The following is a 24,831-nucleotide window of genomic DNA, read 5'->3' on the forward strand; positions in this document are numbered from 1 at the left end:
CACCCATACTTCTCTAGAAACACCCTCGCAAGTCCACCCTTTCCAATGCCTGTTCTTTGTACAAAACCGAAACTATTTCCCTACCATGACCGGACCAATTAAACATTACCAGGCGCGGTGGAGAAACCACCCTCCCGGCTCCCTAAAGCTGGAAAACAACTCACAACGGGATAACGGGATAACGAGACAGTTACACGTCCCCCACAAACACAGCCGTGCTTCCCTCCGGCCTGGGAGAGGGGGGGCCCTCGCCGAAGGCACGACCACACTCAAGGAAATAAAAGACGAGCCGGGGTTTTTCCCGAAGGCGAACTTTCCTCCCGCCCGAGCTTCCTGGTGTCGGGGACAGGGAAGCAGCCGCCGGGAAGGGACCGGGTAGCGGCCACCGGGACCGTGCGGAGAGTCCCGGGGGAGGGAAGCACAGCCGGGTAGGGAAAGCACCGCCGAGGGCCGTAGGGAGAAGGGCCCGGGGGAGAGAGGAGAAGAGAGCAGAGAGGAAAGGGAGCGGTGCCCCGGTGCCCGGCGGGGAAGGTCCCGGGGCAGGGCCGGGGGCGCCGGGCGGGCCCCGCGGCGCGGCCCGGGCGGGATGAGCGGCGGGCGGAGCGGGGACAGCCCGGCCCAGCCGCGGCCCTGCCGCCGGGACGCCCCGGACAGTGGGGCCCGCCGCCCCCGGCCCCGGAGAGAGGAGCGAGGAAGGGAGCGAAGGAATAAAAGAGGGAGGGAGGAAGGGAGACGGCCCCGAGCCAGGGCCCCGCGAGGCCGGGCGGCTCCTCACCTCCGGCGCCCGCCGCGCAGGAGCACAGCAGGATTATCGTCCCCGCCAGATCCATCTCCGCCGGCCGCAGGCCCCGCCGCCGCCGCCGCCTACCCACGGCACATCCGCCCCAGCCGGCGCCGGGATGGGGAGGGGCGAGCCGGGCGCCTCCCTCCGCTTTGTCCCCCGCCGCTCCGGAGGACTGTTCCCGCCCACGGGTCGGCCGTGCTGTGCTGGGCTGAGCCGAGCCGGGCCGGGCCGGGCCGGGCTGCGCTGGGCGGCTCTCCCGACGGCGCTGTCCCCGCTCGTTCCGCTCCGCTCCCCGCGCTCCCGCCCCGCTCCCTCCGCCCGCGCGCGCTCCCGACGCGGCCGGCGGGGCGGGGCCGCGGGACACGCCCAGAGCGCGCGGCTCGCCCCGCCCCCCGCGCGCGCAGGGAGGGGCCGGGGGCCTGGAAAGGGGCGGGGCTATGGGGACACGCCCATCCCGTCCGAAAGGACACGCCCCCTGGAGGGGCGGGGCCTCCGCGGCCGCTTCCGCCGCGCCCCGGGCCGGGGAATTTGGGTCCTTTTAAAGTGTAAACACATCGCACGGGCCGCTCTGCTTTATCCCCCTGACCACGTACACGTGGGTTTCCTTGCAGAAACCAATTTGATTTTACCGTTTTATTTTGGTTTCCTTTACGCCCTTACCACATACACGTTTTTCCTTGCAGAAATTAATTTAGCGTTTTATTCTGGTTTCCTTAACCTGCTTACCAGGTACGCTTTTTTTCCTCGCAGAAACTATTTTACTTACTTTTAGAGTTTTATTTTAGCTCCCTGACTTTTCCCGATGTGATGTCAGGTGTTGCAGTGTCCCCACTGAACAGGGACTTGTCATTTTGAGACTGTCCTGAACAGCCTTCATGAACTCAGCTGTGCAGGAGAACCCTCCCATGGAAATACAGATGTGACCCATCCGGACAAAATGTTTCATCTCTTGTTTGTCCACGTGATAATTCTTACATCAACTGTGCCATCTCAAAATTTTATTTTTTACATTAGGGTTTGTGACAAGTTTCTTAGTTTACTGTCAGCCCCTTCTGTTTGTGCTTTTCCATAGCTATTGCCACGTCAGAATAAAAAAACCTTCCCCCCTAACACTGTTACAGCGAGAAAAGCTGTTATATAAATGTACATAGAAAATAAAATTACAGTGAATGCACTTCAGGTAAGGCTGCAGAATTGTTTACAAAGCCCAAATTAGAGAATAAAAAAAGGGAGGATAAATTATCGTCCCAAGGCTGTATTTAGAATTTGTGATTAAAAGCTGAAGGTTTCTACACAGGAAGAGGAGAGGTTCATCAGAGTAAAGTCTGAGTAATACATCCGCATTAGTTCTTCAGTCATAGAACCATAAAATGCCAAGGAGTTGGAATGGACCTTAAAGATCATCCAGCCCCAAGCCCCTGCCATGGGAAGGGACACCTCCCACCAGACCAGGCTGCTCAAGGCCTTATCCCACCTGGCCGTGAGCACTGCCAGGGATGGGGCAGCACAACTTCTCTGGGCAACCTGTGCCAGGGCCTCACCACCCTCACAGGAAAAAACCCTCTTCCTAATACGTACCCTAATCTTCCCCCCTTTCAAGCCGTCTGTTCAGTCTCCCAACTTACCTATCACACTCACCACAACCGTATTTTTTACGGTACAGCGGGAAGCCCCGAACACCCCCGGCAGGGCCGCACTCACCTGCTCCCCGCCCTGCCCTCCGCGTTCCCCGCGCGGGCCCCGCCGTGACCCGCGGCCGCTCCCCCCGTCCCTCCCTCACGTCCCGGCGGGGCGGGGCCGGCGCTGCCGCTGTGATGGCGTCGCGGGCGCTGCGCGCGGAGGCGCAGCCGCTGCGGTGCCGATAGAGAGCGGAGCGGCCGGGCCGGGCATGGAGAGCCTGGCGCAGCCCCCGCCGCCCCCGGGCTCGCTGCAGACGGGCGGCGGGGGCGCTGCCGGCCGGCTCCGCCTGGGAGAGGCGGCGGCGGGCGGCGAGGGCGGCTGCGGGGAGGCCGAGGAGGGCGGCGGGCGGCGCAGCCCTTCCCCTCCGCCGGCCCCCGCTCCCGCCGCGGCCGCTCACACCGCGTCCCCCGCCCGGGCCGCGGAGGGCGGCGCGGGACTGGCGGTGCCCGAGAGCCCCGGGACGGCGCCCGGCTCGGAGAGCGGTCCCGCGGGAGCCGGCTCCGGGAGCAGCGGCGCTCCCAGCCCGCCGGGGGAGGAGTCCCGCAGCCTGGACTCGCTGGAGTCCTTCTCCAACCTGCACTCCTGCTGCCCGAGCAGCTCCGAGCTCAACAGCGACGCCGACGAGGCGGTGGTGGCCGGGGCCTCCTCGGGGGGCCCGGCGGCGGAGCCCGAAGGGGACAGGCCGGCGGCGGGCTCGCAGCTCCTGTCCGCCTCCAAGGAGCGCTTCCCGGGGCAGTCGGTCTATCACATCAAGTGGGTGCGCTGGAAGGAGGAGAACACGCCCGTCATCACCCAGAATGAGAACGGCCCCTGCCCGTTGCTGGCCATCATGAACGTGCTGCTCCTGGCCTGGAAGGTACCGGCGGGCGGGCGGGTGCCGTGGCGGGGCCGGGCCGGGCGGGAGCGCTCGGGGCAGCGGAGCCAGCGCGGCGGGAGCGCTCCCGGGACACTTGGTGTTGTTTGGGACAACGACGTCATCGAGAAGGCTGGAGAGGGACTTCTGGCAAGGGCGTGTGGCGATAGGGCAAGGGGGAATGGCTTCAGACTGAAGTAGGGCAGCGTTAGAATAAATGTTAAGAAGAAATTGTTTACTGTGAGGGTGGTGAGGCCCTGGCACAGGTTGCCCAGAGAAGCTGTGGCTGCCCCATCCCTGGAAGTGTTCAAGGCCGTGTTGGACGGGGCTCTGAGCAACCTGGTCTGGTGAAAGGTGTCCCTGTCCATGACTACAGGTGTTGGAACTAGGTGATCTTTAGGGTCTCTTCCAACCCAAACCATCCCATGATTCTTTCAAGAACATGCAGCTTTATTTTGGCTGTTAAGTACATGTCTCACATGTAGAACTTGGAAAATAAATACTAACTTGCAGTCTATTGCTTTTACTACTTAGATGCTGCTGTCATATATAGACTTACTTTGTTGCTGTCTTAAAACAGAGATAAAAATTCAGATGATGCTTCCTGAACTGAGCAGTATATGGTTTGCAGATATGTGCAGGTTCCTAGTAAGTACACGGTACTATTTAGAGCTCTGAAAACATAGGTGATATTTTTAGAAAATAGGTTAGTTTCATATAATGAAGTGTATGCAGAGTTGTACGAAATGCAGAATTGCACCAAAGACAGATTTGTTTAAGTAACTGCCTGAATAAAAGGAATACATTTGTACAGTTATGCAGCATAGATTAATTAATAATAATTAATAATAGATTAATGAATAAATCAGGTAGTGGTCAAGTACAGCTTTGAGACTTGGAAGTTTTTGTGGTCAGTAGCCATTGTGGATGTGGACTTCCTGTAGTCTTAAGGTAATTTTTTTTTATCTTTTAAGCCATTAAAATGTAAGATATAGTGTAGTTATTAACATGTAGATGTGAAAAGGATATCTGTTGGAGAAGAGCTATGAGGTTATGTGCCCTGAAAAACCAGGATGAGGGGCAGTCTTCAGGAAATGCTGGTAGTTCAGCCTCAGGAGATTGGGGGGCTGATGGAGTGGAGTCATAGAATAGGAAAGCTTTATGAGAATAGCTTTTATGTTGTAGTAGCCAGGGGAAGAAATTTGGTATTGGAGGAGTAGAAGGTTGTTCACCTGTATAACAGGTGTCTTAGGAAAAGGTCAAAACGGAAATAACATTACAAGAAGAAATGTGTTTAGAGGCAGGTAACTTTCCAAAAGATTAATGCTCTTGATTGAGTTAGTTTCTGCACATTTTCCTGAGCAGAATAGCTCATACAGCAGGAGGAAAACTGGGGGTACAGTGACTTAATATTTAAGCATCAGTGAAAGCACTACAGGGAAGTTGTGTGTGACTTTCTGTAGGTTCTGCCATCCTCAGGAGGGTGTGAAGGTTGTCATGACTTCAGTATTGAACACTCACTTTCTGTGCTCCCTCTTTAATTTCTAGGGGTGACTGGAGGGCCTTGAAGAACTTACCATTTCTTACCATTTTGTGTGGTGGCACTGTGAGAGCAGCTGCCTGTTACAGGATTTTCCTTTTTATTCTTTGATTTAATTAAAGCATGTAAATGGGACAGCACTGGTCCTCTTCCTTGAATTTAAGTTTCTGGAGGTTTTGTTCCTTAGCATTCTTCCTTTGCCTCCTTGAATGCTCCTTCTGCTGCCCTCCATCCAGTATTTTAACTCACATCCTGCTTTGATCAAATACTACCTTAGTGAGAATTAAGGCGATATCCAGTTTTATAAATAAGTGAAAAACAAAATGCCTCTTGGGAGTGCCCTACTGCTTCTTATTGCTAGGATTACAGGAAAGGTTTTCTACAGTTCTGTCTGTTTGTATAAAACCTCAGCAGAATTTACATGAGTTGCAGACAGGCAGCTAAACTGGTGAAACTGTCATCACATGACTTATTATTTATAGGCTTGAGGGGTTTCCTGATAGTTAGTCATGTATTGTCCTTGCTTATAATCGATTTTTCCTAGTCAGTGCCTCTCGAAATTAGCCTTTTTTGCCCTGTTTATAGTCAAGAACCCTGTTGACAGGGTGTCAGGCTTATTGGCAGCTCATCTGTAGTCACTGAGAGTAGCTCACTACATAGAGAGGCTGAGGATGGACATCCACCTTCTTCTTGCTCCTCCTGAACCAAGATGAACACTAGATCGGGTCAAGTAATTATAATTTGGGAACAAGGAAGCAGACCAAAAGATGGAAGTAGGCAAAAGCAGAGTGAGAATATCACAGGATAGGTTAGGTGAAAAGAAACTATGTGTAAGGGGAGAAAATGCAATAAGGAAGAGATGAGGAGGGGAAATGGAATCACAACAGGGAGTAACAAGTTAAACAGTTATGCTTTGGGCTCTCTTCCCTATATCAGCCATCATCTTTCCTTCTCAGAACTCTGTCCTGACAAGGTTGAGAGTTCTGGTCATCCTATGGGTAGGTGTGGTCTCAGATAATATCAGTGCAATACTGGTTTGGCAGTGGGGTTTTTGGAAATTCTGAGATAGCAGCACCCACTGGGACTGTTCAAATTCATTTTTGATAACACCAGGCTTTGGAACTAAACTTGTGATAAAACTGCTACCTCTCTTTTATCCACTACTTTCAAAGGGTACATAAAACTTGGAGGTGGCAGATTGCAGAAGCTATACTTTTAAATATTAAAATTGTGAAATTGCTTTTCTTTTGAAGTGTTTTTGTAGCCTGCCTAAGTGTAACTTGTCGTTCAGCCTGTAGGAGATAGAGGGACGTTTCTGTAACACTCCGTAGCAGAACTCCTCTGCTCTAAGTAAGAAGAAAACAAAAGCAGTATGATACCAACTTAGCAGAGTAGGTGTTGTGCAAAACAGTGTGGTAACCTTTTAGACTGGTGTGATGGAAATGAAAGCAGAAGTAGAGTATTGAAACAAACATTTTAAAATATATATACAAGCATGAGTTGTCTCCTCTGATGCAGAGTAGCGTAGCACACTGTTTTTTAGCTGATTTAAATCTGGAGACTGCTCAGTTTTTGCTCAGGCCTGTGGTGTGCTATGTAGTTGGGCTTAGCAATGCAAAGCCTGCTTTTCTAAGGGCTTTTTGTGATCTTTGTTAGGTGTAGTTCATGCAACACTTCCTGGTAACTTCTGGCACTGCTTTAAGCTGTAAGTTTGCGTGGGGGTAGCCCTACTCAGGATGTACTCCATGGCAATCATCAGATGCTAAAAGCTTAATAAGGGTGCTGTGTGATCCCGCTCTGTGCTTCGTAGGTAGAATGTGATGTCACTTAGCTGAGGAACTCTGTGAAACTTAACACGTTACACAGGAATTACATCTCTGAAATGTCTGGGGAAGAGAGAAACAAATCATTTTGAAACATAAAATAAGCCAAAGGGAAAACGCAATGCAATTCAAATATAAATAATATTAATACTGTCTTGAGAAGTGAGTGCATATGGACTGTCTTGTCCTTATGTAGGAGAATAACGCCAGTAGCATATTTGACAGTGTGTTTGAAAGTTTTTTTCTATCACAGTCCTCTAAACAAATGGGAGGAGCTTTTTTCCCTACATACCATGTTCTACTACAATTTTGGTAACTTTTAGAACTGTATGAATTACCTATTTAAGCGATTGTAACAATTATGTAAGTCAATGTTATATAACATTTACTCGCGCTTAAGCGTATCCAAACCGGGGTGCAGTAAAAAATTCTGGTTGGAAATCTGTAGTTTCAGGTTCTCATAAAAATGGCCTCTTTTCAGAGGAGCTGAGTACAGCGTGCTCCTGCTGACATCCACTTCATGTGTCGGAGCCCGCAGTGGTGGTGCCTGCTCTGAGGTCTGGCACTGGCCCTTCACACGTGATTTGCTCTCTCTGGTTCCTGGGCTGGAGCTCCGGATGGCCTCAGTTTGCACAGATTGCTCGCATGGGCTGGCCCAGGCTCCGGAGGAGCTGCTGATGGATGCTCAGAAGGGGCCTTGGCAGCCTCCTCCCGGCATCTGTGGGATGAGCTGAGCCCACAAATCGGTAGGACTGGAGCTGTGCCTTCTCCAGAACAGGAAACCTGCTCTGAGGGGCTGGAGGAAACCTGGCGGAGTGGAGTGTTCAGGATGTCAGCGGCAGCACACACTGTCAGGCTGTGTGTGACAAGTTTATGAAGCTGTTCCTGCAAGGCAGGGGGTGCATATTTGCAGAGAGAATTAATTGGTTTTTTTGCCAAGGCTGCTTGAAGCCACCCCTACCTCTCCTGGAACACTGAATTCAGAGGAGTTGCATGTTTTAGATAAACATGTTTTGAGACTATAAGTCTCATATAAGGCTTATTATATAAACTGGTAGAAATTTGCTTGGTCCCTTTCTACATCCGTAGTATTTTTGGAAGTGTTATCTTCTGTGCAGGACTATATCACTTAATTTTTTTTTAAACCCTTCTGAAATTTGGGAGAATATAGTGGAAAATCAGTATTACATAGATTTTGGGTTTGTAGTCTAGTTCCTAGAAACTATACAAGTTGTATTAGACAATCTGTTCCAAATAAAAATTTGTTTACCAGTCTTGTCTTTTGATTAAAAAGGTGTCTCAGCTGTATGTCACATGGTAGGTGGGTGAGGAGGATTAAGATTCCCACTCCTGAGTGTAGGAAGTGAAGAGTAACTAGAGTTAGGAAGAGACATCAGGGCGAAAGACCAGGAAACTGCAGTAGAGGGGTACAGGAAATGGGTGGGAATTGAGGAAATGCATTTTTCCTACAATGTGAAATTAATGTAAAGTCTAGCAACTAAACATGGAAACCTACTGAGAAAATGTGCCCCTCAAAATAATAGATTATGGACAACAGCAGCTTTCACTACTGTTGCTTACATTGTTTTTTTTCTGTTGTCTGGAGAATTTTTGTGGTTCTCTATGATTTTTCACTCTCTCTTGAGTTTTAAGGTGTTTTTCTTTCCCATTTCCTCTTCACCCTACGCTTCCTGTAGTCTGAGTGCTCCCAATGAAGCTCTGAACAGTTGGGAAATGTCATGTTCTCTCTATACCCATAAGTCAGCTCTGTTCAGAAGTACTTACAACTGTGTGGAAACCCCATTAACCCACTTAAAAGGTGTGATCAAGGTCCCATGACACGTGCCAGCCCTAAAATTATGGCATGAAATAAGCAATTAACTTTGTTTAGCATTTAATCAAGCAGTTAATTTTGAGACTGGCTTGTTAAAATATCCAACTTTGAGAGAGGTCCTGCAGATACGAGTGAAACCACTTCGCTTTGGTTCTGCAGGAAAAAAATAAATTCTTAGCATGACAGTTGTGAGGCAGAATTCCAATCGTTTGCCAGTTTTCCTTCCTGCTCATTTTCCTTCCTGTTATCCTGGCACATCTGTGCTGTTTGTGGTCCCAGCACCACTGCAGGCACGGCTGGTGTGGGTGATGCTGTTCTGTGCTGTGCCAGTGCTGTGCTTTAGGAGCTGAACTGAGCCAGACCCAGCTCAGGGCTGTGCCCAGCTTAGTGTTTGCAAAGAATGCTGCCAATCCAAACTGGAAGTTTAAGAAGCAGCTTTTTAAACCTATAGTCCTGTTGTTTACATGGCTCAATAGATTATATTTATGTGAATACTCAGTGTGAATGTTATGAACAGGATCAAAGATCATGAAAATCTTTTGCCTATTGAGTATTAGTTTTGGGAAGAGGTTAAGAAGTTTTGTGAATTACAATCAGTTGTCACTCATTTAATACATGCTTTTTAAAAAAACACGTGCCTATGTATGCATGACTGATTTTTCTACTTGTTTAACTCATATAATTTTAAAATTGGGGGTTTTTTATAAGTAGAACTAATTAAGCCTTCTTATGAATTTATGCTTCACTGTTTTTCTGCTTTACAAATAATTACTTTCTTTCCCTTACTTTCCCATATCCCAATACTATCAGCTTCTTTCTGTGCTCACCATGTATGGGTTGATCAATGTGTGGCTTATGCTGTGTGGCCTATTCTGCCCCAAGTATGGGCATATTTCTTAGCCAGAGTATAAGTAACTAGGCCATATTAACTTGGGTCTCTTTCTTCTTCCAGATTTAATGAAACTTCATCTGTTTAACACATTTGCCTTTTGTCAAATATGATTAAAATTGGTAAGACAGATTTAGCCCAATCAGACCTCATTTTCCCTCTCAAGTTATTAAAATAGCTTAGTTTTCAGACTGAAAACCCTCTTCATCACAGCGTGGACAGTGCAGTGTGTTGCTGTATTGTATTTCTGAGTTTGGGATGCTGCATCAAAGGCTTTCTGTGTATTGGTCTTCCATCTCGTGGTTCTCTACTTCCTCTCCACAACCATCAAAGTAGTTGGAGCCTATTAAATCTTAAACATGAGTTAACAGTCTCACCTCATGTCTTTCTATTTCAAGATGTCATGTATTTCTATGTGTCAAGGTGAGTGGTGACCAGTGCTGAGGAACTTAATAAAAAATTCCTAGTAAAATAAATACTAGACTTCCTAGACTTTCAGTGGTAAGATGTTGGAGAGTGATAGGATGAGAAGGTTAAAAATGGAAGAGAGAGATTAAAAATTAACCTCCACAAAAAACCAACCCCAAACCTTAGAAAAATAAAATTAATATTTACGCAGATAAAAATTGAGTGCACTGTGGTTAAAGACAATATCCTTCCTTCAGGTTGCCAGAAATATGACTTTGTATGTGTTGGTGCTTTGGCTGTTACTGCAGCGAGATCTGTAAATGGAAGTGTGCAACCAAAACATGTACCCAGAGTGATGGGTGGAGGAGTTTTAAGAACCTTTTAGCTTTAGCTCTGCTGCCAAGGTGTTTGGTTTTAGGTGATGATGGTGGGAATAGGTGAGGCAAGGGGGGAATGGAAGCTTCACCACCAAGTTCATGTGTCTGCTGTGCTCTGTGTGGAGTTAAACCAAACCCTTGAAATGTGAGCGCAGGATGAGGGGCTGGGAGGTCATTTCCTTGTACCTGAACCAGTCTTTGGGTTCCGTGGCTCAGCAGCTCCTGCCACCAGATCCTTTACAAACTTTGTATGCAGGAAGCTTTTGAGTTAGTACTCAGTTAAGAATTATAATGCAGGAGAGAGTCAAAGACTTTCCTGAGGAAAGTGAAATTTTCTTGACTACGTGCGGCCACAGTTCCCGGTCTGTTAATTCTGGGTGCTTGCAGTTAAACCACTGCAGTGAGTGGTGTGAACTCCTGGGAAGTGGAGGGGGAGGCTGGAGAAATGTTTTGGTGGGAGCACGGAGCACTGTGCAGAGAGCTGTAGGTGAGACAAAGTGCTGTGTGCATGTGGTTTTTCTGAAAACCAAAGTGCCTTTTTTTAATCTGTTCTCATAGCTGTTATTTAGTAGAGGTCTTGGGAATGTTCTCTGTCCCAGTACACTGATGGCCTTATAAATTGGTGAGGCAAATGTAATCACAACTCTTCCATCTAGAAATGCCATGTTGATGCTTTCTAAATTGCAGTGTTTTGGCATTTTAAAGAAAATATACTTTTATTTTCACAGATTAAGCTGCCACCAATGATGGAAATCATAACAGCTGAACAGCTGATGGAATACTTAGGTTAGTAATTACAATAAATTGTATTCATTTGTATATTATACTTTATAGTGAGTAAAAATGTAGAAATGTTTTATTTACTGTTTCATTCAGCTTTGTTTGAACTCCTGATCCAAGAAAACTACTTACAATATTCAGTTATTCCAGAAGTTTTCTGGAATAACTGTGGTTACTCTAAGTGGTTACTCTAGTGATGCAGTTGCTATGGCTTAGTACACCAACACATTGGTAGATTTAAACTTACTTATGTCTCTTATATTATTGTTTTGTTATAGTTGACAGAATGTAGTAAGTCAACTGTGTCTTTAATTGTCTGCAGTAACTCTAATCCTTGGAAATGTGACCCAATTAAAATAACAGGGGAAATTAATGTGGTCAATGATTGGGGTCTCATTTGCAGGCACTACTCTGTTATCACAGTCAGTGTTCAGCAAAATTGCAACTCTTTCTATCCAACAGGGCTGTAACTTCAATACTCCCCATGACCCAGCTGTTAAAAGTGCAGCTGTGATAGTACTTAAGCTGTAGGTACCTCAGTTCTTTCCTTTTGTAGCCTAAAAAATATAAAATGTTTGAACTTAATAGACTAGGTTTGATTTTATTTTTTTTTAAGCATGAGAAAAAACCTTACTATATTTTCTTTTTTTCCTTTTGTTTGTAAAGAATGTAGCTTGTTCTTTTCAGAAGTAAATCACTGAAACTTCTGGTGGAAGAAAAAAGTTAACTACATAATTAAAAAAAAAAATCCTAAGAAATCTTTTGGCCTGTGTCTAAACATTTCTTGTAATTGTGTTGATAGAATAACACTGTCTGAAGTCACTGCATAATTCCAGTGTGTATTCTTTCTTGAAGGCATATATTAGCTTCTGGAATTATCTTATTAAATTGAATAACAAAATTATGTGCTCAAATTATTTAGATTCCTATTCAGTCAACAGGATTAGCAGTTGCCTCATGGTTCTTCTTCAGCTGAAAAAAAAAAAAAGGCAAACCAAACAAAACAGACTTCAACCACTTTTAACTTAAAAGATTATAAATTAGGAAACCTTTAATGATATTTGTCTTTGAGTAGAAACATTTTTTTAGTAGTGGAGCAACAGAATAAATACAAAAAACATTGTAATAAAATCTGGAAGATGTGGTCAATCTTGAACCGCAGTGTGTTGATTCCCATTTGTGTTGTAGACAAAGATGCAATGCAGGTGTTGTGGTTCAGCCCCAGGCAGCAGCCAGGCCCCAGCATCCACTCACCCACTCCCCCACCAGTAGGATCAGGGAGAGAACTGGAAGCTAGACAGCTTGTGGGTTGAGATGAAGTTTAATAGGGAAAGCAAAGCAAAAGCAGGAATTAATTCACTGCTTCCCATGGGCAGGTGTTCAGCCTCTCCAGGAGAGCAGGGCCCCCTCACATGTGATGGTGACTTGGGAACACAAACACCATCACCCCAAATGTCCTCCCCCTGCCTCCTTCTTCCCCCCCTTTATATACTGAGTGTGATTCCATATGCTCTGGAATATCCCTTTGGTCGGTTGGGGTCACCTGTCCCAGCTGTGTCTCCTCCCAGCCTCCCATGAATCCCCAATTTCCTTGCCAGTGTGGCAGGAGAAAAAGCAGCAAAGCCCTTGGCTCTGTGTAAGCCCTGCTCAGCAATAACAGAAACATCTCTGTTATCATCCCTGTGTTCAGCACAAATCCAAAACAGCCCCATTCCAGCCACTGGGAAGACAGTTAATTCTACACCAGGCAAAACCAGCACAACAAGTTTTGTAGAATCATTGGTGTCTGAAACATATGCCAAAACATTGCTAGTATCACTCAGCAGAAGTGGTTGCCTTTTTAAATTGTATTATGGAGTTACATGTTTTACCATGAACAGTTTGACCTTTTTGTGTTTATAAGTTAAGGTACAGAGGGAGGTAAATTTCTGAACAATTAATGGATTATGAAATGCTACTTTGGTAACCACGTTGGCCATTTGAATTAATTTCTTGATATGGTTTTAATATGGTTTTTATCCTGATATTTTACTCCATAATTATGATTCAGATTATGAAACAATGCTATCTCATTACATTGGTTGAAAATTTCAGTGATGGTATTTGTTATCAGTCAGCTTCATTCAGAAGTGTTCATAGAACTGTTGAAGCTTTGAGTATGGAATAAATTTAATTTTTTATTTTTTTCTTTAGGAGACTATATTCTTGACGCAAAACCTAAAGAGATATCTGAAATTCAGAGACTTAACTATGAGCAGGTAAGGAACTGCTCCTAAAATACACTTGCTTATGTCTGAGGAAACTAAAACTTTTTCTCACCTAGAATTTATCACCTTGTTAAAAAGCAGAAGCATATAAACCATTGTTTGTAGTTTCTTGTTTTATATATATTTTATTTATATATACTTCTGTTAGTACTCAGTATCTGTTAACACAAGAAATGATTTTTTTTTCTTTGCCTGTTATGAATGTAAGAATTTGGAGTTTATTGAGGAACTGTAACACAGAGGTACAAATAAAAGTATATAACAGGGTGGTTGCTTTTTGAAGTTTTCTCTTACAAGTCTTCAGTGTGATCTGCTCTGTGGTGCCTGCTAGAGTTTCTCTGAGGGTGTAAACTGAGCAAGAGAAAGGTCTTGTTCTTAATAGTGATGGACAAAAAGAGATTAATTCCACGTTATGAAAGGCAATATTATTTGAACTGACCACTGTTTATCATCAGGGAAGTCTTTCTATGCTAAAGATAATGCTGTTAGTTTAAAAAAATATTGATGCAGTGCATACTATCTTGGAGCAAGTTTTTGAAGCTCTGTCTGTAGCCATGGCTGGTTTTTTGGTTACTCATGGAAAAGTGATTTGAGTTTTTTATGGGTGGTAGGTTTCAAGCTAGTTCTGTTTACTATTCGGTCCTTTTCTTCTTGCTCTTATTCAGGCTTGAAAAACCAAATCAAGTAACATGGGATTGATTTGTGTCAAATTATAGGAATCACTTTTGTAAGAACAAAATTGGCTGTTTTTTTGCACACAGTTCTGGGCTGTAGAAGGTTTATAGCTATAACCAACCTACAGGAGGGTGATGAAAACTCTATGCCTGGTGAAAGTACAACTTCTATAGCTTTCTTATGCTCAGAGATATGGGTTTAATACATATGTCACATACCTTAAATATTTCACTGTAATTTTAAAGAAGCCTTCTGTTCTGGGAATCTTCTAAGTTGTTTTGAAGGTGCAGAAATAGCTAAAGTAGAAATGATACTGTTGAAAATGTAGGGAGAAACTTCTGTGGTTTTCTGGTCAGTTTGATGTAATCCTGCTTCATTTGCAAAGTAAACATTACAAAATAAAGGCAACTATTGTCTGTAGATGTATGATCTGAATTTGTGATGACTAGTGCTGACTTACTATAGACTTCCTATTCTTTTAGCAGAGTAAGAGTGTAAAAAAATTTCTTTCAAAATCCCTCTGATAGTTGTTTTTTTTGTCATGCTTGATATCTGGTCCCTACTAATGACATGCACTTGTTCAGGTGGTTTGCTTTGCTATTATAATGATAAAAACTTTTTTTAAGAAAGTCTGAGCTAGTCTTGAGAATTACTTATAAATCTTGCTAAATTCTAAATCTTGTGACAGCAAAATTGTCAGTAGGATGAAGCAACATGTATTGAAGTAGAGAGAGCTTTTACCTTCCTGGTAACAGAACATTGACAGAACAATGCAGTTAAAGGGTTGCAAGCATTAAAACTCTCTCATTCATTGTAGCCATGCTCAAGTGCAGGTCCTGGATCAGAAGACAACAGAGGCAACTGTCTCTAACCATCTTAATGGTTAGAGACCAATTAACTTGGTCTGTGAATCTTTTGTGTCTCCATCTCCTGTCCAAACTGTATTTCTGGGTTTTGTCATGGTTTTTGTTCTCATGGTTGCAAGCCTGAATTCCTCTTAAGCAACAGAATGTTGCAAAACCCGACAAAACCCCAAACAAACAACAAACAAAAAGTGCCTCAGTTTCCCTGCATTTTTTTGCACATATTTTCTAATCATACTCTTTGTGGAATCTTCTCACTTGGTGGAAAATTCTTTTTCCTGCATGTCAGGAAATTTTCTTGTCTGTTGGTTGAAGAGAACTGTCTCACAAAGCACTTTTTCTTTGACTCATCTTAGCTTTGTGTGATTGGCTCTTCATAACTTGATAATTCTCCTTAGGATTCCATTGGGATCAATGCTACAATAAGTGCTACTTTCATGGCTTGTTTCCACAGTAGAATCTACAGGCCATTTAAAGGTCTGCCCAAAATAAGATAGCAAACTTTTCTTCTGAAACAGAAAAAAATCAGTCTTAATTGTTCATCACTTTAAGTACTGAACCCTGAAATTAAAATTGGCAGGTAGATCTGTGTAGATCTTTGTTTTGTTCCTTTATTATGTAGTGGCAAGTACTTCAGCTTGACTTACAAGGCAGGACTTAAAGAGGAGAAGAAACCTCACGAAAAGTCCCTTGGAGCTTCCCTTATAATTCAGTTTTCCTGCCAACATCTGGCTTGTGCCTATGGGAAATAGAGCTAAAAGCAATAGGAGCTGCCTAAAAGCAGCTTATGGGTGTAGAAGAAGAAACAGTCAGATACAGTTGATTGGGGGGAGAATTCTTATTTTTCAGATATCTTCCTGCACAATGAGAATGAATTCTGTAAAAAAGCATTGAAAGAACTGTTTTAGGTGATTTCCCCATCTGTACAATTTTTTTGAAGTGTTGAATCGATTAATACTACGTGATTACGAGTTGCAAGAGTAACCATCAAGTGTCCAAAGCTCTGTTTGGTCATCTGTTTTTTTCTCTTTCTGCTGCCAGAACATGAGTGATGCCATGGCAATTCTCCATAAGCTGCAGACGGGTCTGGATGTCAATGTGAAGTTTACAGGTGTTCGAGTGTTCGAATACACACCTGAATGCATCGTGTTTGATCTTCTTGATATCCCCTTGTACCACGGGTGGTTAGTGGATCCTCAGGTAACTTCTTTTTTTTTTTTTTTTAAATAACTCAGAGTATAAGTTATTGGGAATGTTACTCGTGGGAGGGGAACGTTTTAGATTTTTAACGAGTCAATAATGATTATGGTAATGGATTTTTTAAATCTAGTGAGAAAAACTGAGGAGGGAATACAGACTGTGTGTGTTTTTTAGTGCAGGAACTTTGCAGAGCCCAGGTCTATAGTCAAACTACTTGAAAAGCCTTCTGTGACTGTAAATGAGAATTGTTTTTCTGAGGTAGATAAGTCACCAGACACAGCATCCCAGTCGTAGTTTTTGGAGGCTTATTAGAGAACACTTGGGAGGAATGCAAGGTTACTTTCCTCCTTTCTTTAATTCTGATTTACTAGGCACTGCTTTTGAGAAATGAGGACGGTAGAATTGATTGGAGAGAACTGCATGTTTAACAAACATATAATTTATTTTTAATTATATTATTTAATAAACAGGACAGTGGTACCGTTTAATTAGGGGAATACTGCTGAGTTTGGCTGGAATAATCTGCCTCAGATTTTTTTTCATGCCTTGTTGGTGAGAGTTGCTGTTCTCTTACCCCTTGGAGTCCCCCTTGGCCCCACTGATCCAAATGATGCCCTGTTCTCTCCTCCATCTGCTTTGGCAACAGCTTTGATCCTAAGGGTTAACTTAAAGATTTGAAATGGGATCTGAGACAGCAAAATATGTAACACTCTGGGCTAAAACTTTTTGGTCTAGTAAATACTAGACCAAAGGGGGATAACATCCTCTCTTTGAACTCTTATTTTCTTATGAGTAATTGCCACAGGCTTGTAGTTGTGCTCTGTCCTTCACAGAGGTAAGTTCTCTATTCTGTTCCTTCCTGCTCCAGGTTGCTGACATAGTAAAAGCAGTTGGTAACTGCAGTTACAATCAGCTGGTGGAGAAGATCATTTCTTGTAAACAGTCAGACAACAGTGAACTGGTTAGTGAAGGTGGGTAACATTTTTTATGCTTTATTAAAGTAGCCTAACAAATCCAAGTTACATCTTTTTCATGTGGGTCTTGCTATGTAGAGATACAAGTGTGAAGAGCTGCATTCTGCCTGCTGAGCTTCTTTCCCTGGGCTGGCAGACAGCATTGTGCTTGTCCTCTAAACTTCTCTGATGCAATTTCTGAAGCAAGAATCAGCTGCATTCCCTTGATCTATTCAGTGTACTTCTTCAAAAGTGTGAGAGAACTTCCTTTTATGAAAAGGTGGTATGGGCAGCATTCAGGTTGCAGCTCAGCTCTGCATTATCTCCTGTAGTTAGAATACGAATTATATAGTATATGACAACAGGGAAAAAAATCTGTAGTATTAGAAGTGGATACAGCACTTCTGAACATGAGAGGGTTCTCTACAATGCTGTGGTTTTAGAACTTTCAGCTTGTTTTCTCCTCCCTAAATGTGTTCCCTTAGATTTGTGGCAATATGGGGGCATCTTAGTGGTGGGGGGGAGATAGGAAAAATACTACTGTTGTAACCAGCTTTTATATTAGCAAGTGTGGAACAGACACACATAACACTGTGTATTGCTTTTGTAGGGTTTGTTGCTGAGCAATTCCTAAATAACACAGCTACACAATTGACATACCATGGACTGTGTGAGTTGACTTCAGCTGTCCAGGAGGGAGAGCTTTGTGTGTTCTTCAGGAACAACCATTTTAGCACCATGACCAAATACAAGGTATATTCAACATTCTTGTCTTTACTGGTGTGTTTCGTGTTCTTGTTTCAAAGCAAATCTTGATTTTTCCCCTATCTTGAGGTAGAAATTCCAGTTTGTTACATGTAAATATGGGTTATGGTGAATGTAAGGTCTGTGGCAAATGTTACTTGTGAATTATTGATTACAGTGTTTTAGACACCAGGATCCATTATTGCTTTAAATCTTCTTGTAGCTCTTCCCTTTATGTTCAGTTTGCTGCCTGTGTTAACTCTTTGTGCTTATGTGTAATGACATACACTTCTTCCATGGCTTAAATTTACTTACAGTTTGTGATTGGCAATGATAAGGTTAATTTACTGAATTTCTTGTTTCTGAGGATCTAAAACCTTGCTTTACATTTGGGCCAGTAGATGAATAGCTCCATCACGGTGTTCAAAATACCAGATGTTTGGAGAAGTTGAGATGAGCTACAATATCTGTTCCCTTTGTTAGGGAAGAGATTATTTTTAAATCTGAATCTGGAGAAGTAAAATGGTGGGAATTGTGAAAGGAGTATTCCCGGATACAAAAAGCAGATTTCAACTTGGTTAGTGCTTCGGGAACTCCTTCCATGGAATGGATGCCACTGGCTTGGCAAGTTTACAGTTCTCTACTGAGCATCTTGGTTCTAAAACAAGTTTGCCTTTACTAAGATCATAGTATATGAATTTTTACCTTTGTATAGAATTCTTGAAATTATATTTTGATTATGTTATTAAATAAGAATTTAATTTCATGTATGCTTGTATTTGTGAAAAAAGAGAAGTATGTGACATGCAAAAAGGTAAAGGGCCCACTGGTTTTGCCATCTGTTGTGTGTAATGTCATGTATCTCATGTGAATGGCACTTGTTCTTTTGTCACTACTGGTCCTTTTTTCTCCCTCTTTTGATCTTGATTGTCAATGCTTATCTTTGGCATTTTGAATAACTCCTTACAAGCTGAGTTAAAGGTCTGAATAGTCCTGATAAATAATGATTAACTCTACAGGCAGGTAACAAATCTGGTTTTCTGGTTGCTTCTTAGAGCACATCTGAGATCTGTTTTAAATCTTTGTACAATGCCACTCTCCTAAAGCAGCAGGGCAGGTAAAAGGAGCTTTCCTTCCTTCATTTAAAAACCGAAAAACTATGAAATGTGTCTGTTTATGGTCAAACATTATACTTCCTGAGGCAGCTCATTTAAGTCACAATTTTAAGTATGGTTTTGGTTCTCTCTATTCTTCTAAATTTAGTTCTTGCAGTAACTGGTAGTAGCTTGTGAATCAAGCCTGTACATTCTTTTATGCTTGCTTTTGTGATGGGGGATGAGGGCAGGGGGAACAACTCCAACCTCAAAGCCGTTTGGTTTTAAAAAGGAAAATACTAAATCAAAGTACAGCTGTACTTTCTGGATACAAATGGTACCCAGAGGTGCAGGATACCCCCTTTACTTCATCTAAAGGATATTCCAGGTAAAATATTTAAGGAAATCATGCCTTTTTGTGCTATTATTAAAACTTCTAAAATACTTATATTAAGTACAGTCAGTGAGTATCACTTTGACCTTGTGGATTATAAATAGAGACTGTTTTTGTAAGATGTAGACTGTTTGTAGTCTTCTGCAGCTCAGTATTTAGATTAAAGGCCCAAACTTGGTGTGTTTGTGCTTTATCAGCTTCACAGTTGTAAGCACGTACTTCTCAGTTGAGGTCCTTTTTCCTTTAAGAAATAAAATGCAACACTTCAATGAGTTAATATCAATAATATAGAACAGGTTAAAGCAGTGAGTAAAAATCTGTGTCTGAATTTTACCTGTAAGAACTAAATCCAAATCCTAAGAAATACTGAGTTAAAATATTTGAAGAACAGTATTATTTGTTTGTGTATTTAAGGTTTACTGCTGCTAAGTCACAAGGATTTTAATCTTGTCGTTTTTGAGAAGTCTTAGAATTCTGAAATGCTAAGTTTTGAAATCTAGGCCATTATTCTTGTTTTTTATGGGCAATATGGTGACCTCACTTGCAGCTAGTATTTAATTTCTGTGTTATCTTCAGGCTTCTAGTTCCTGAGGTTGTTGCTTTTAAACAGTGTTCATTTTGCTTTGGGTTTCTGGTGAGTGGTACATTACAGAATTTGAGATATCAAGAAACTCTTTTAATGAACACAAAATAATTTTTAGTTTATATTTAAAGGCCAGCAGTAACTCTTCTGGCTGCTTCTAACCTGCCCAGCTGTTTGCAGTAGCTGTGACTAGGTGGTCTTTCACATCAAGAAAGTCAGAAATAGCCAAGATCAGCTCTCCAGAAATTGTGGAGCTCCAGCATACTCGTGTGAGTGCCAAATGCATTGTTGCCACAGAGTTGAGGTTTTTCAACTGCTTTATTCTTTCCATTTACTGTTTTTAATGCTCATTCTCCAGATGGAGTTTGAGCACTAGTCAGCAGTAGCTGGACTATGGAGAAGTCCAGAAGTCCATCAGTTAGGAAAAATGAAGACACAACCTATATCAGAGAAAATGAAATGTAGAACTTTTAGGACAAGAACTATGCCATTATTTTGTCTTTCTCTAATACTGCTTTTCCCTCTTCTCCCTTCAAACCAATATATGGAAACATATAAACAAAGCAGTTATCAAGTTAATGAAAAGGGAATTATACATTTAATAAATTATGTTCATGTAATAAAATTCATGTATTTTTAGAAATACACTTTGAGTAATTAGCAATTATTATTCTAATGAAACTAATGCTTCAACTTTGATTGGGCAGCTTTCATGTACAGTTGAGACAGTGACTTGTACACTGGGGAATTTTTTTTTAAGTGCAGTGTGGGGGTTTTTAAGGCTGATATTTTAGTGAAAGGACTTGGATTTTGATACCTTGTCCATTTGCCCAAGTATTTCTTTTTCTGCTTCCTGTCCCTTTAATTACGTATTAATAGTCTTGGCTCATGTGATTATGCAGTAATAATTTTCAGCAGTTAAAAATGTGATTTTATTTTTTTGCCTTTGCTTTTCATTATGCAGATAATAAATACATCAAATGCTAATTCCCTAGATCAAGGAAAAACAGGACTGTAAAGAGGGGATCAGTTTGGTAAGAAGATCTTAGTTCAGTTGGAATGTTTTTCCCACCGACTTGTTTGTAATAGAGCCTGTTTTCTTTACTGAAAAAATATCTAGACACCTGTTTGGATTTTTAAGTATGTGTGTTTTCTAGTTTATAAATGTTGGGTTTCTGCCTCAGAACTCAGCAGAGACTTTTATTCCAATACAAAGTATATTTCATAGCAATAATTGTACTTTTTTGTTGGGCATTTAAGATTGGCACAGTAGAGGCAGTGGATATAACTGCTTAGAAACATGGTTAAAATATTTTTTCGTTTCTTAGTAAGTGTAGAGTTTTTATTTTGAGGGTTATTCTGTTGAATCAAATGGAGTATGCTTTTAAAAAAGCCTTAATTTTCTCTACCAGTTAAAGCATTCATATAGACTAATATTAGAAAACCAGCACTCATTCATGTCAACTTAAAACACCTTCACAAAAACCAAGGGGTCTGACCCAGAAGTCCAAGAGAATATTTACATAGAATTTAAGAGATAAGGCTTAAATTATTTCTCTTTACTGTATGAAACTACTGGACAGGTGTTTGTTTTTCTTTTTCAGTTTTCTGAACTGCTGGTAACTTAGTAATTGGCATTAGAACAAGTAGTTTAAAAGCATTAGTTTTAATGACTTAATCTGATCATGAAATTAGCCCAGGAGACAATTGACCAGGAGACAATTGCTCAGCAGAATAATCTTGCTTTTATCCTTAGCTTTATTTCAAGGTTTTTATATGTGAAACTATAAAATCTGGGCATTGGTCTACAATATCTAAACATTGATTCTTAGGATAAATAATTATTCATAACCTTGTTGTAGACACAGTTTATTGTAATAGTTATGCACTTGAGACTTTGTTTTACTCCCTAATGACAACAGTTAGTAGTAGATATTATTGCTGTATATTATGTGCTGATATTTTGAGGGGGCAGTGTTAGCCCATGAGACTGGGTATTTATTAAAAACCCACACATTTAAAAATAAATCTAAAAGATAAGCTGGTAATAAGTTTAGAAACGGCCAGTTAAGATTTTTTATGAAGGTAGAAGCATTTTGTCAAATATGGTTCTGTCCCTGGCAAGGTGTATTTGAAAAACATATCTGTGTACACTGTTTACCTTCATTGCATGACCTTAGTGTGCTGATCATCCTGTTTGATCTTTAACTCGGGCTAGAAAGCAGATGTAGAATCAGAACAATGATCTGTTAAGTAGTAAACATGTTCTGTTCTTTACGGTTTTTAAAGCCTCCTTCCTAGGTTTTTAGTTCAGTGTAAATAAGTGTTTCTACACTCAGTAATTCTCCCTGATTCTGGCACTGTGTGCCCTCTTTCCCTTTTTTTTCTCGTGTGTTGCCCTGAGTGGAGCTGGAGTGCAGGAGCTCTGGTAGGGTGCAGGTGTGGTGTGCGACTGCTGGACCCGTGGAGCTGGGAATGCTGCGGGTGTAGGTGGTGTATCCCTGTCTCCCAGCAGCCAGTCTGATCCCATGATCTAGCAAGTGCTGGGGAAAGGGTGGTTGGTTCCTAGCACCAGGCAGGTCTTTATTTAGTGCAGCTCAAATTTAGAGGCAGCGTGAAGGTCATATGATAAAAGGTTCTTCTCGAATCACAAGATCCCCTCAGTGGAATTTGGCTGTTCCAGTGGAGGTAGCCTGGGAGCCTTTGGGAAGAGAACATGCATGGCATGAACAGTGTGCCTGCAAAACCAGCCTGAGGACATGGCCTCTGTTTTCTTGTTGCAACTAGAAGGAATAAAACCATGGAATTTCCTGGAAGATTGATGTCTGTACAGATGAGTAGCTACAATATACCTTAGAGAAAAAGAGCTGACTCCTCCCTTTGTGTATGAAAGTTGTCCAATTATTGTGAAAAGTTACGTGACTATTACAATATTGTGAGGGTCCTGTTTGGTATTTTGAGAAATTCATTTAAATTATACTGAGACGAAGTAGAGATCAGAGTACTTGATAAAAAACAAGGGAAGGGTGACTTTGGATCTCTGACCTGTGCTTTCCCATTGTTCTTTCATTCCAATAACTGAACAGGAACTCTGTCTCTTGCCAGGGACTGGAGAGTCTGTGTTGTTTGGTTTGCTGGGTTTTGTTCAAGGGAAGCAGCACATTTTAAACCGAGCAATTGGTGTTGGAAATAGAGTGATGGTGTGTAGGTGTTGGGGGTAATAATGCAGTTTATTGCCTTTCATTAGGGAGCTGTATTAAATTTACTATTTAATGTGACATTTTTTCAGTCAGTGTTCAGGTACAGTTCAACTGAGGAAGCCTTAAAAGCAAAGGAAGAATATGAATTTTATTTGATTGAAACAGTTCTCTATGTCAAACAATTGTTAGCTTTAAACTGTCTTTGGATGACAGATACTAGATTCTAATTCCATGAAGGCAATGATACACCTTAATATTTGTGTGTAGAAAAACTCATTTTGTAATAGTTTGGATATTGTGAAAGCAGTAACACTTTCCTATTTCAGTATTAGTACTAAACTACACAGCTTATGGGCTGTTTACAAAGTAATTAAAAATATGTGGCATAATAGAGGAAAACCTGACACACCCCCCCTTTTTTAGGTTTTGTTTGAATCAATATATTGGTCAAAATAAAATTTAAAAGGTCCAAATACACTTACCTTAAACACTCTGGGATTTTATTATATTTTCTTTTACAACTTTTTAAAGTCATCTTACATATGAGATGCTGTGAAATAGGTATTCTGTGCAAACTGGAAATGTTCTGAAATTACTTCCTTTTATTTTCTTGGGTGATTTTTAAGCATCAGGAGTCGCATTCAGTTTTTAAGCAGGTTTCCAAGGGAAAGATGATTCCTTAGATCATGTTATGTGGTCAGACTTGTTGCTGACAATTGTATTTATGTCTGTAAGGGTAACTTCCATTCCAAAGCTCGAACATGTAGTAGTGTTGTCTGTGTTTTGGTTATGTTTGGAGTTATTTATCTGTTCTATTTGGCTCTTTGTACAAGTGCATCTTATGATATTAGGTAATATTAGAATAACAGCTGCATGTGAGTCTTCAAATATTATTTTTTATGTTATGACCTCCCAGTGGCAGGAGGGATGGCTGTGAACATGGTGAGATTGGAGAGATCTGATGGTAATTTCAGCATCTCTTTTGGACAGTCATTTAATGGCTTAAGAGAAATCAGTGAGCTCATCCTATATGTGTTGAATATGGATGATGTTTCCATTTCTGGCCTGTTAAATCTGTGAAATCATTAGGACAGGATCTGCCTCTTGCTGTGGTACATCTTTAGCCCAGTGATCTTTGAGAACCCTTTTGTGTGCTGCTGTAATACAAATAGTAAGTTTTTGTGGATGTCACAATAAACTGCTTTGATTTTTACAGCTAAACCACTGCAGCAAGTTTTGCAGTGGTACATTTTGATCAGGTACATTCAGTAATACTAATGGAAGCCTCAGTCTTAATGTGCTGTATGGTCAGTAATGACATTCTTGATTTGGAGTATATTTTTCAAAACAGTATAAAAAGGGTAGTATAAAATTAAATGGATTTATTTATACAGAAAATTAAAGAGGGAATTTTTCTGTGCTGCTTTGCTATCCTTCAAACATACAGCACCATCTCCTTTTACCTGAGGCCTGCTTTGGTAATTCCCCCTTGATTTCAGCTCTTGTCCCATTCCTTCAACCTAAGCTTGCATTTCATCCTTCCTGTGCCTTGGCATCTGAACTTGTTTGCATTGTCTCCTTCACTCCCAGACCAGCCCAGTTGATAATTTCAGAGTTGGAAATCAAGAAATTTGGCCTTATGGAACTGTAAAAACGTTAAAATGACAACAAAAGCAGTTTTGGGTGACAAGTCATAGCGGGAATCTTAAATTTACATTTTTCAATTGAAATAGACCTCAAATTCTATCAAAAGCCATTCTAACCCATGAAGTCTGAGATGTGGTCATTTTGAGGTAATGCCTCTTAGATTATGTGGAAAGATCACCTTTGTCTCCCTGTCTTACCCTTGGAATTTAATGTGATTTGTCCTGGGACTGAAAGTTTTCACTG

At 41.9% G+C, this 24,831-nt stretch overlaps 2 protein-coding genes across 4 annotated transcripts in view; one reads left to right on the forward strand and one right to left on the reverse strand.

The window, feature by feature from the left end:
* The window catches only part of ADAM10 (ADAM metallopeptidase domain 10), a 44,347-nt gene extending 43,371 nt beyond the window's left edge, over positions 1 to 976 (reverse strand). Inside the window, exon 1 of the mRNA XM_027644107.1 lies at positions 776 to 976. Within this exon, the coding sequence (XP_027499908.1) occupies positions 776 to 830 (55 nt within the window). The 5' untranslated portion in view covers positions 831 to 976. The remainder of the gene's footprint in view (positions 1 to 775) is intronic.
* A 1,696-nt stretch (positions 977 to 2,672) lies between these two features.
* MINDY2 (MINDY lysine 48 deubiquitinase 2) overlaps positions 2,673 to 24,831 on the forward strand; it is a 28,504-nt gene continuing 6,345 nt past the window's right edge. For 2 of the 3 annotated variants that reach the window (XR_003527853.1, XM_027644694.1), the window contains exons 1-6: positions 2,673 to 3,320; positions 10,917 to 10,974; positions 13,162 to 13,226; positions 15,815 to 15,973; positions 16,842 to 16,944; positions 17,537 to 17,679. Coding sequence is in view for 2 of the 3 variants with exons in the window: in XM_027644694.1 (XP_027500495.1) it covers positions 2,673 to 3,320; positions 10,917 to 10,974; positions 13,162 to 13,226; positions 15,815 to 15,973; positions 16,842 to 16,944; positions 17,537 to 17,679 (1,176 nt within the window). In the remaining variant the exon portion in view is untranslated. The remainder of the gene's footprint in view (positions 3,321 to 10,916; positions 10,975 to 13,161; positions 13,227 to 15,814; positions 15,974 to 16,841; positions 16,945 to 17,536; positions 17,680 to 24,831) is intronic. The other variant, XM_027644695.1, reaches the window with a different exon arrangement.

Source organism: Corapipo altera, unplaced genomic scaffold, assembly GCF_003945725.1.
Source record: "Corapipo altera isolate COAL_440 unplaced genomic scaffold, ASM394572v1 50, whole genome shotgun sequence".
Taxonomy (NCBI): Eukaryota; Metazoa; Chordata; class Aves; order Passeriformes; family Pipridae; genus Corapipo; species Corapipo altera.